This window comes from Hemitrygon akajei, chromosome 10 (genome assembly GCF_048418815.1).
Source record: "Hemitrygon akajei chromosome 10, sHemAka1.3, whole genome shotgun sequence".
Taxonomy (NCBI): domain Eukaryota; kingdom Metazoa; phylum Chordata; class Chondrichthyes; order Myliobatiformes; family Dasyatidae; genus Hemitrygon; species Hemitrygon akajei.
The window spans coordinates 117,540,160-117,552,214 of NC_133133.1; the positions used below are offsets into that span (position 1 = coordinate 117,540,160).

The 12,055-nt window shown below is 40.8% G+C and overlaps 1 protein-coding gene across 1 annotated transcript in view; it reads left to right on the forward strand.

The window, feature by feature from the left end:
• LOC140734606 (nuclear transcription factor Y subunit beta-like) overlaps positions 1-12,055 on the forward strand; it is a 42,839-nt gene that overhangs the window by 18,964 nt on the left and 11,820 nt on the right. Inside the window, exons 2-3 of the mRNA XM_073058812.1 lie at positions 2,429-2,522; positions 6,505-6,638. Of these exons, the coding sequence (XP_072914913.1) occupies positions 2,429-2,522; positions 6,505-6,638 (228 nt within the window). The remainder of the gene's footprint in view (positions 1-2,428; positions 2,523-6,504; positions 6,639-12,055) is intronic.

Here is a 12,055-nt window from a genome sequence, read left to right on the forward strand (position 1 = left end):
CCAGCGCTAACATACCATGCCCACGATGTTTAGCAGACCATCACAAGCAGCAACAATACAAGATAACAACAGAAAAACAGGCCCCTTCCCCTTCCTCCCACCCACTCACACACACAGGCAAGCTTCCAACTCCAGGACAGTCCGCCTCTGGGCCTCCAGTCCTTGGAGTAGCCCATATGTTCCCCCAAAGCCTGCTTCACCAATCAGAAAGTTTGTGGTTGATTTAGATCACAGACACTCCTTAATTTTTTTTTCTCTCCTAATCCCTTTCATTACTGAAACTGTTTATATCAGCCTTGAGTTTGATTAATGACTCAGTTCTCTAGGGTAGAGAATTCTAAACATTTGAAACTTTCCTTCTGATGGCCATATTTATTGAGTACCTTGCTTTCCACCCAATATGGTGGCATGGTGGCTTAGTGGTTGGTGTAATGCTATTATAGCGCCAGTGACCCAGGTTCAATTCTGGCGCAGTCTGTAAGGAGTTTGTACATTCTCCCCAAGGCCATGTAGCATTCCTCCGGGTACTCCACTTTCCTCCCATATTCCAAAGATGGTACAGGTTAGTAGGTTAATTGGTCACAGCTGTAATTGGGCAGCGTGGGCTTGTTGGGCTGGAAGGGCAAGGTACCATGCTATGTCTCTAAATAAATAAATAAAATAGTAATCTATTGTAAGTACAAGTCATATCTCTCCTAGCCTGGCCTCGTTTCAAGTTGTTTAGAGGAAAGTATTGCATATGTTACATCCTGGTCAAGATTTTTATGCTATCGGTATTCCATTTTAATAGTTCTGTAAGAGCAGTCTGTTCTGCTTTCAACATGTTTGGGTTTGAGCTATAGATAGGGGGTTATGTTGTTCAGCTTGGGAATGTTGTTTCAGCCAATCAGGATGGTGGAATTAGGAGAAGATTCTAGACGACACTGGGCAGAGAGGTTTTTGTGATGGATACTGGTGTGGGTCGAGGTCTTTTTGCTGGGAGCTGGGAGAAGACAGGAGGAAAATTGGCTGAGGATGCCGTCCCTGTTGCACGAGGTGCTTTGTGCAGATGAATGGGTTCAAGGAGGAAGGACCAATACTCTGAGATGGATTTCGAGTGACATTCGGATGGTGGTGTGTGCTTTCACGCAGACCGTAGGTCCAGCATGGGAGTTAAAGACAGCTTCAAGATGAGCTGCAACTTGTGTGCACATTTGGACTGAGTAAACGTAACGGACCCTTTTTATTTATTTATTTTTTTCCTACAGTCTGATAAAGCTGATATATGTAAACATGTTTTCTCTATAATATGCAGTGTACGGTCTGTTATTTCTTGCCAACAGCTAATTGCATGGGGACAGTATTAGAATAGATCGGGGTTTGGGTGATTGAGACATTCCATCTTCCTGGCTTTGGTGGGATCCAAGTCATACCTACCATAGACATATGGAGTTTGAGAAAGGTGATTTTCTCACTGCTGAGTCCAGTGGTTATTAGCAAGGGGCTGACAAGCAACATCTACAGAGATGCCCGGTAAAAATGGGTTTCACATATGAATCACTTAAATCTCATGGTTCAGTTACTGAAGCTGATTTTCTGATTTGCATCTTGCCTAGAAAAAGACTTGCACTTCCATAGCACCTTTTGCGTGCTTCCAGCATCTTAAATTTTATGTAAAGTGCGCCAGTATTTTTGAACAATGTTTATTGGCGTGATGCAGGAGTTGCTATATATTACACGTGCATTACAAGCTTTCCACAAATATCAATGTGCTAATAACAAGATGATTTTTTTTGTGATAGTGATTCAGAGAGGAGTAATGGCGAGGTTACCTCAGGTAATTTTCCCATTCCTCTTCAGGACAGCACTATATATAGGATGTTTTACATTCACATCAAAAAGCAGGAAGGACCTTAGTTTAAGGTGTCATTGGGGAGATGAGTCAGCTTCAGTACAGTATTGATGTAGCAGCCTTGATCATTGTACTAATGTTTCTGTAGTGGGACTAGAACCTATAATCTTCAGAAGCAGGGTCAAGGCAGCTAACAGCTGAGTCCCAACTGATGCTTAGTGAGCACAATGTTTAAATTTGAAGATAAATAATACATACCAATATTTTTGGATCATAATTGGTCCATAACTTGCATACAGCTATATAGTTGATTTAGAACATTCAAAACATAGTAAAGCACTGGAACAGGTCCTATAGCCCATGATGTTGTATTGAACTAATTCACAAGTATTTAATGCCTAACTAAATTAATCCCTTCTGCCTGCATAATGTACATACTCTTCCATTTTCTGAGCAGAAATGTTATAGAAATCTCTATAGGCAGAGGTTTGCAGAAATAACATGCATTTGGATGTAGTTTCAGCGTATAGGTACACTTTCCTTACAGAAAGCAGGGGTTAGATTATTGTATCTGACCTTTCTTCTCCAATATTACAGATGGATGGTGACAGTTCCACCACAGATGCTACCCAGTTAGGAATTGCAGGTGATTACATTAGTGGAAGCCACTATGTGCTACAATCTCATGAAGGTAAGAAGTTACTACAATTAGAAACACAACTAAAATTTGTGACTTTCCTCCAAAGTATATCTAGCAGAGGGTCACAATGCATGTTGCCATATAAACTTCTGTATTGTGGTGCTGGTTTGGGGGGATTTGAGATGGGGCGGGGAATGAGCTGACACTGTTTTACTACTTTGAGCTCATTGATATTTTTCTCATCACGATTACCACCTAGCAGAGACTAAGCAAGCTTACCATAGTTGTCAAGGCACTGTTATCCATCACTGTTTGGACAGGTTGAAGGATTCAGTGCAGGGTTTTTTTTAACCTTGTGACTTCCCCTATATTTAAGAATAAAGACCTGATTAAAAATTTGCTTTTCATTGCACCAGCATGTCAAGGTTCCTGTGGTAGTTTAGTGGTTAGTGCAATGCTATAACAGCTCAGGAGTTCAATTTTAGTGTCCTCTGTAAGAAAGCTTGTATGTTCTTTCCATGAGCATGTGGACCCACAGTCCAAGGGTGTACTAGTTAGTAGGTTAATTGGTCATGGTAAATTGGACTGTAGTTAAGCTAAGGTTAAATGGGTGAGTTATTGAACAGTTGCGGCTCTTTGGGTCAGAAGGGCCCATTCTGCACTGCATGTTTAAAATATAATTATGAGGTATAGTCATCACTGTAGTGCAGGAAATCCTGCAGCCAGTATCATACAAATGGTAACACAATGACCATTTAGTTTGGTACTGATGACTGAGGGATAAAGATTGCCTTAGGAAAAGGCGGCAGGTAAGTATTTTAGTGATGCTAATACAAAAAAAGTCGCAATGTTGATGAAAATAACTGTTTTTGCCCAAAAAGAGAAATGGAATCTTTTGCAGGTATGTGAAAAATAAAAGGTATAAAGACTTTTAATTTAATATCTCCTTGGGAAAACAGTGTCCTCATCAATACAATATACCTCAATACAACATGATGATCAGCCCTGATTCCTGAATTCAGATGAAGCTCTAACAAATGCTGTTGTCATAGTAGCGCAGAGAAAATAAATTCTATGGTATCATAAACTATTCAAAAGGGACCTGCTTCTGTCTCGTCATTCTTAATATGAAGTAAGTTTACAATAGTGATATGATATCTGGGACCAAATCAGCACCCCATTGACTAAGTATTTATAAATTCCAATGTGAGCTATGAATTTGAGAGCCAGGGCAAGTGGGAAATGTTCAAGAGAATATAACCACATGTTCCATCAGAAGTTTTATTTGTTACTTGCGTTTTGTTTAGTTAATATCTTTAAAAACAAAAAAAGTTTGGTTATTAGATGAGGAAATCTGCTGATGCTGGAAATTCAAGCAAGACACACAAAATGCTGGTGGAACGCAGCAGGACTAACTGAAAGGAAAGATAGTAAGAGATTTGAAAGTAGGAGGGGGAGGGGGAAATGCGAAATGATAGGAGAAGACCAGAGGGGGTGGGGTGAAGCTAAGAGCTGGAAAGGTGATTGGCAAAAGGGATGCAGAGCTGGAGAAGGGAAAGGATCATGGGACGGCAGGCCTAGGGAGAAAGAAAGGGGGAGGGGAGCACACTTTTTAATTCCACGTCCCATTCCCATTCTGATATGTCTATCCATGGCCTCTACTGTCAAGATGAAGCCACACTCAGGTTGGAGAAACAACACCTTATATACCAACTGGGTAGCCTCCAACCTGATGGCATGAACACTGACTTCTCTAACTTCCGTTAATGCCCCTCCTCCCCTTCTTACCCCATCCCTGATATATTTTTTTTTTACCCTCTCCCCTTTTTTCTCTCTCTCTCTGCCCATCACTCTGCCTGTTCTCCATCTCCCTTTGGTGCTCCCCTCCCCCTTTCTTTCTCCCTAGGCCTCCCATCCCATGATCCTTTCCTTTCTCCAGGTGTATCCCTTTTGCCAATCACCTTTCCAGCTCTTAGCTTCACCCCACCCCCTCTGGTCTTCTATCATTTCACATTTCCCCCTCCCCCTCCTGCTTTGAAACCTCTTACTACCTTTCCTATCAGTTAGTCCTGACGAAGGATCTCAGCCCAAAACATCGATTGTGCTTCTTCCTATAAATGCTGCCTGGCCTGCTGCATTCCACCAGCATTTTGTGTGTGTTGCTTGGTTATTAGATGTGGCTGGTTTAACTGTTTGAAAACCACTTTTAAAAAATGCTAATGCTTGAAATGTCCAGAAAAGGCTAATTGGTATAGAGGATGAATGATACTGACATTTCAGCATTACTACCTGTATTGACTCCAACTCAAACAATGGGATTGAAAAGTCTGTCTTGTGACTGCTTGGAATCGACATAAAGGACATCAAGCATTTCAGCACAGTATAGGTCCTTCAGCTCACAATGTTGTGAAAGCCTTTAAACCTACCCTATGATTAATCTAAACCTTCCCTCCCACATAGTCCTGTATTTTTCTATCTAAGACTCATTTAAATGCCCTTAATGTATTTGCCTCTACCACCAACCCTGGCATTGTGTTCCACACACCCACCACTCTCTGTGTAAAGAAAAAAGGTAAAATACCTCTGACATTGTCCCTATACTTTCCTCCTCTCCCTGTTCACTCTCTCTATGCTTCTTATCGTGTTATATACCTCACTACAGGTAGCTGTCATCCTCCTTTCCTCCAAAGAGAAAAACCCTAGCATGCTCAACCTATCCTCATAAGGTATACTCTCTAATCCAGACAACATTCTGGTAAATCTCCTTACACCCTCTCTAAAGCTTCCACATCCTTCCTATAATGAGGTTACCAGAACAGAACACAATACTCCAAGTTTGGTCCAACTAGAGTTTTATGGACCTGCAACATTACCCCATGGCTCTTGAACTCAATCTCCCAGCTAATGAAGGCCATAATGAACACACCATACACCTTCTTAACCACCCAATCAACTTGCATAAAATGAGCTTGGCTATCTTCACTTAGTTGACAGTGATTAAACAGCTTTATGTTGACTTGGATAGGTAGTTAGGTGGCAAAGTAACTTTTTAAGATTTAAAGTAAGACGTACAAAAAGGCTGGATGAACTCAGCAGGTCGTTGAAAGGAGCAGTCAACGTTTCGGGCTGAGACCCCACGAAAGGAGCAGTCAACGTTTATACAGCTCTTGTATAGGCAACATTGATCATCATGTGTTCTTCACAATGAAATTAGCCATCCTGTATGGAATGAGAAGAGGAACTCGTGGAGTCATACAGCATGAAAACAGGTCCTTCAGCCGACCAGGTCTGTGCTGACATGTGCCCTAATTGTACAGTAATCCAATATTACTCTCCCAGGTTTCTACCAAGATCTCCCTAGATTCTACTATTCCACACACATGAGGGCCAATCTACAGTGATCAGTTAACCCAACACCAAGGACATCCTTTGGATGTGGGAGGAAACCAGGATCCCCAGGGGAAACCTCTGCAGCCACACAGACAGCACCAGAGGTCAGGATTGAACCTAGGTCACTGGTGCTGTAAAACAGTAGCTGTGTCATTATGCCTCCTCATGCGTAGAACTTTTGTCAAAGCCTCAGAATGATAACTGAAATAATGTATCTCTCGTGATAGGCTACAAATATTTCAAAAGTGTAGGCAATGCAGTGATAGTTCTTTGAGAAGAAAGCGTTACTAGGGGAATCTTTTAATATAGGATTTCACCATATGACGTTGACACAGTGGAAGTACCATCCCAGGAGAGCAAGTAACTCGAGACACATTGATTTTAATTGGTCAAAGGAGGGAATGAGGATTTTTCGAGATAATGGATAGGAATGTAACTACCTGAAGAAGTAGTGAAAGCAAATTTAATTATAACTTTCTCAAAATGCAGCTTAACATGAAAAGATTTGCATGATGAGGAAGGAACCTGACTTTGGGGACAGCTCTTGTATAGGCAACATGAACTGGATAATTCAGATTTCTGCTGAACCCTGAACCTTTGAGATGTTGAAGAATTGTTTGTCAGCTGAGTGGCTTTGTTTCAGGGGACGCAGATGAGGCACTCGTAGAACACGACGACACGAATGGCTCCAAGGAGTCTTACAGGGAGCAGGATATCTATCTTCCGATTGCCAACGTCGCTCGGATAATGAAATCAGCAGTTCCTGCAACAGGGAAGGTAGCGTATAATTTTACCTCTTAACAAATTTATAACAAGCCCTCCACTAAGAGGAATTATACTTCTCATTTCGTTTCAACTACTGGAATTGTTTAGGTCAAAGTAAATGAGTGGCAATTCAGTATAGAAGAACAGGTAATTAATTCACTATGGTGAGAAGAGCTCAAAACATTGAGATTTTTTATTCATTTCATGATTGATTTCTTCTTTGATTATATAGTAATTTGTTTTTCGTATAGCCACATTAAGATATTTGCAACTGACTTCAGTGCCAGCCAAGCTAGTTACATTTGCCTGTGTTTCCTATCCATATTGTGAGCCCCTTATCTAAGGAATACTGTGCTGATATTGTAGTAGGTCCAGTGGAGATTCACAAGAATGATCCCAGGAATAAAAGAGTATTAGGAGCATTTGATGGATCTGGGCCTGTACTCACTAGAGATTAGAGAAGAATGAGGGGACTTCATTGAAGCCAGTCGGATATAGAAACGGCTAGATAGAGTGGATATCGAGAGGATATATACTGGGGGAAATCTAGGACTAGGGAACACAGCCTAGGAATAGAAAGACAGCCCTTTAGAACAGAAATGAAGAGGAATTTCTTTAGTCAGAGGGTGGGGATTCTGTGGAATTTATTGTCACAGATGGCTGTGGAGGCTATCATTGGGTATATTTAAGGTGGATATTGATAGGTTCTTGATTAGTAAGGGTGTCAAAGTTTATGGGGAGAAGCCAGGAGAATAGGGTTGAGAGGGATAATAAATCAGCCATAATGGAGTGGCAGAGCAGATTCAAAGGGCCAAATGGCCTAATTCTGCTCCTATGTCTTATACTCTTATGTCTTACTCCTGTCCAAACATCTTTTAAATGTACCTCTTCCTCTATCAGCTCTGTGGGAAAAAGATGTGCCTTCTTTAAATCTTTCCCCACTTGCTAACCTATGCCCTCTAGTTTTAGACTACCCTACCCTAAGAAAATTAGATAAAGAGGATTGATTCTTGTTGGATGTATGGTTGTGAACCAGAAGAAACAGATTGGTCAAAGAACTAATGGTGACATGAGGGTGTTTTATTTCCCATACCAGACCTGGCTGATGTCTCAATTCACTAGAAAGAAGATATATAGATAGATAGATAGATACTTTATTCATCCCCATGGGGAAATTCAACATTTTTTCCAATGTCCCATACACTTATTGTAGCAAAACTAATTACATACAATACTTAACTCAGTAAAAATATGATATGCATCTAAAAACACCCTCTCAAAAAGCATTAATAATAGCTTTTAAAAAGTTCTTAAGTAGTTTACTTAAATACATTGAGTCCTAACCCCGGCACTTTAACATATCTTACTCCTGGCGGTTGAATTGTAAAGCCGAATGGCATTGGGGAGTATTGATCTCTTCATCCTGTCTGAGGAGCATTGCATCGATAGCAACCTGTCGCTGAAACTGCTTCTCTGTCTCTGGATGGTGCTATGTAGAGGATGTTCAGGGTTTTCCATAATTGACCGTAGCCTACTCAGCGCCCTTCGCTCTGCTACCGATGTTATACTCCCCAGTACTTTGCCCACGACAGAGCCCGCCTTCCTTACCAGCTTATTAAGACATGAGGCGTCCCTCTTCTTAATGCTGCCTCCCCAACACGCCACCACAAAGAAGAGGGCGCTCTCCACAACTGACCTATAGAACATCTTCAGCATCTCACTACAAACATTGAATGACGCCAACCTTCTAAGGAAGTACAGTCGACTCTGTTCCTTCCTGCACAAGGCATCTGTGTTGGCAGTCCAGTCTAGCTTCTCGTCTAACTGTACTCCCAGATACTTGTAGGTCTTAACCTGCTCCACACATTCTCCATTAATGATCACCGGCTCCATATGAGGCCTAGATCTCCTAAAGTCCACCACCATCTCCTTGGTCTTGGTGATATTGAGACGCAGGTAGTTTGAGTTGCACCATATCACAAAGTCCTGTATCAGTTTCCTATACTCTTCCTCCTGACCATTCCTTACACACCCCACTATGGCCGTGTCATCAGCGAACTTCTGCACATGGCAGTACTCCGAGTTATATTGGAAGTCTGATGTGTACAGGGTGAACAGGACCGGAGAGAGCACGGTCCCTTGCAGCGCTCCTGTGCTGCTGACCACCGTGTCAGACCTACAGTCTCCCAACTGCACATACTGAGGTCTATCTGTCAAGTAGTCCACTATCCAATCCACCATGTGAGAGTCTACTCCCATCTCCGTTAGTTTGTGCCTTAAGATCTTGGGCTGGATGGTGTTAAAGGCACTAGAGAAGTCCAGGAATGTAATCCTCACAGCACCACTGACCCCATCCAGGTGAGAGAGGGATTTGTGCAGCAAATTCATGATAGCATCCTCCACTCCCACCTTCTCCTTATACGCAAACTGAAGAGGATCTCGGGCGTGCCTGGTTTGTGGCCTCAGATTCTGTAACTATTCTGTAACTTCAGTGCTGGTAGCAGATCTATAGCCTCTGATATTCATTTCTTTACTGCCACTATTTCCTTTTTAAAATCACATTCTACGTTTAGCAACAGCTTTCACACATACCAAATGTTTTAAGAACAGCTCCTACCCCTCTGCCATCAGATTTCTGAATGGACAATGAGCCAATTCTTGAATGCTACCTCTAATTTTGCTCTCTTTTTGCACTACTTATTTAATTAATTTATATATTTTCTTTGTGTAATTTTTCTTATTTTTATGTTTTGCACTGTAGTGCTGCCACAAAACCAAGTTTCATGACATCTCAGTGATATTAAATCTGATTCTGAAAATCTTTTCAACCCTAACATCTGTTTCTCAAGCGTTCAGTTATCCCTCCAAACTTCTTCCATTCAGGTTTTATTCAATCTGTTTTCATCATATATATTTGTGAAGCTCCATGTAGCATTCTCAGGATTAATAAGGGGACTGAAAAAAATGTTACTGCATATTGCAAGATATTTTCAAATTCATCTTTTTGTGATGCTAAGAACAGTGCATTTAATTAGGAAATTTCACCTGTTACAGTAAGAATCTGGCCCACTTTATGTTTGATGTGAGTGATACGTTATCTTTTTGGTTTTATAGTAAATTCTGAGGAAAAATCTGAATTCAAACAAATTGTGCTAGATTCCCTGCAGTTTGTCTGCAACATTACATGTAGGTCTTCAACTTTCAAACCAAAGAAGGACAATCAGTGCATTTTAACTTGAGTATGAACACAGGCAAGATGGAAGTCCGTCTTCAAAGGTCAAAGTAAATTTATTATCAAAATACATATATTATCAATATATACAACCCTGAGATTCATTGTCTTGTGGGCATTCACAGTAAATACAAAGAAACATAAAATCAATGAAAGGCCTCATACAATAAGATGGACAAACAAACTGCAAATACAAAAAAAAACTATCAAAATAATAACAATAAATATCAAGAACATGAGGTGAAGAGTCCTGGAAAGTGAGTCCATAGGTTGTGGGAACAGTTCAGCATTGAGGTGAGTGAACTTGTCCTCACTGATTTAGGATCCTGAAGGTTGAGGGTAGTAACTGTTCCTGATCTTGCATATGAACTGACTATTTGTACAGTTCCTGATTATGAAAGAATCTTTTAAGAAAACATGGTTTAAGTGCATTAAGACATAAAACATAGAACAATAAAGAACAAGAACAGGTCTTTCAGCCCATAATGCTGGTGAAGTAATTCAGCTAATGATATCTAATTAAAGTAATCCCTTTTGCCGGCACACAGTCCATATCCATGAATTCTCTGCATTGTCTTTTTATTCCCAATTTTGAGTGCAGTAAATATTTTTGAAGTGCAGTCACTATTATGTAGACAAACTACTTCAGATGTTCTGTAGAGACAGTTCATCTCCAAAGAACAAATGGCTAAGCAGATAATCGCTTTTTGATGGTACTGGCAGGGGCTGAATGTTGGGAAGGAAGCTGGAAATTTCCATATTCCTCCTCAAGTATTGTCATGCAAGATTTTAATTTAAATTGAATCAACCCAGTTCCCTGACCAGTTTGACTTGGCACATTATGATGTAAATGCACCGTACCAAAATGATATTGATGCAAAATGTGAAATAAAGTCAAAATGCTGGAAACACTCAACACATCAGGCAGTAACTGTGGAGGGAAAAACAAATACACCTCAAAGTTCAAAGTAAATTTATTAGCAGCTCACCTATATGTACGATATACTGCTTTGAGATTCATTTTCTTGCAGGCATTCACAGTAAAACAAAAAATACAACAGAATCAACGCAAAATTACACACAAGGACTGACATATAACCAATGTGCAAAAGAAAACAAACTGTGCTGAGGACATGAGTTATAGAGTACTTGGAAAAGAGTCTGTAGATTGTGGAATCAGTTCAGAGTTGTCGTTAGCCATATTGGTTCAGAAACCTGATGGTTCCTGAACTTGTTGCTGTGTGACCTAAGGCTCCTGTACCTCCTTCGGGATGGCAGCAACAAGAAGAGAACATGGCCTGGGTGGTGAAGGTAGACGCAATTTTGCTCAATGAGCATTTGTTGCAAGTGATTTTTTTTAATATACAAAATGTAACTGCTGTTGTCATACATTCTATAAGTACTGCCAGAAACATACTGGAATCCCCAGAATTAGCAGAATAGATGAGGATGTGGTATATTTGGATGTGCAAAAGGTCTTTGTCATGCAAGAGACAAAATTAGTTCATAATTATGAGGGGGTATGGTGGTAATGCTTATAATACAATGGACTGATGGTTGGTCAGAAAACAGGAAGGAGGAGGTATTAATTCTTTTTTTTTAGGGATATGAGGTTGAGACTAGCAGGGTGCTGCAGAATTATTTCTAGGGTTAAGTGGTGGATCTCTCATTTTGGAGACCGTGACCACAACTCCCTGACCTTTGCCATTGCCTTGAACGGGGTTAAGAGCAGACAATGTGGGAAAGGATCTAGTTAGGGTAGGGGGAATTATGATGCTCCAACTGATTGTTTATTGCTCCGGATTCCAGTAGCTGCGGTTTCCTACGTCTCCGTAGTCTCAAAATAAGTTAACCATTTGATAAGGAGATTGTAGAATCTTTGGAAGGGGTGCAGAGCTCATTCACTTTCAGGGGGTTTTAGGTAGGTTTGTTCCATTGCAGTAGGGAAAGGATAGTAGGATGGGAGGAAAAAAGTTAGATTGATCTTTGAGTAGGCTGTGAGGTCAGCCTAACATCATGGGCCAAAGGTCTGAACTGTTCTGTGTTCTATGTTCACCATCTCAGATGAAGAGATCGAATGTCAGATATCTCAGCTGGGTGATAGTGTGGGCTGTGGGAAGGATGCTGAGAGGCTTCAGGATTAGCTGAATGGGTGAGAGATAATCTGGAAAAATAAGATCATTAACTTTGGTCGAAA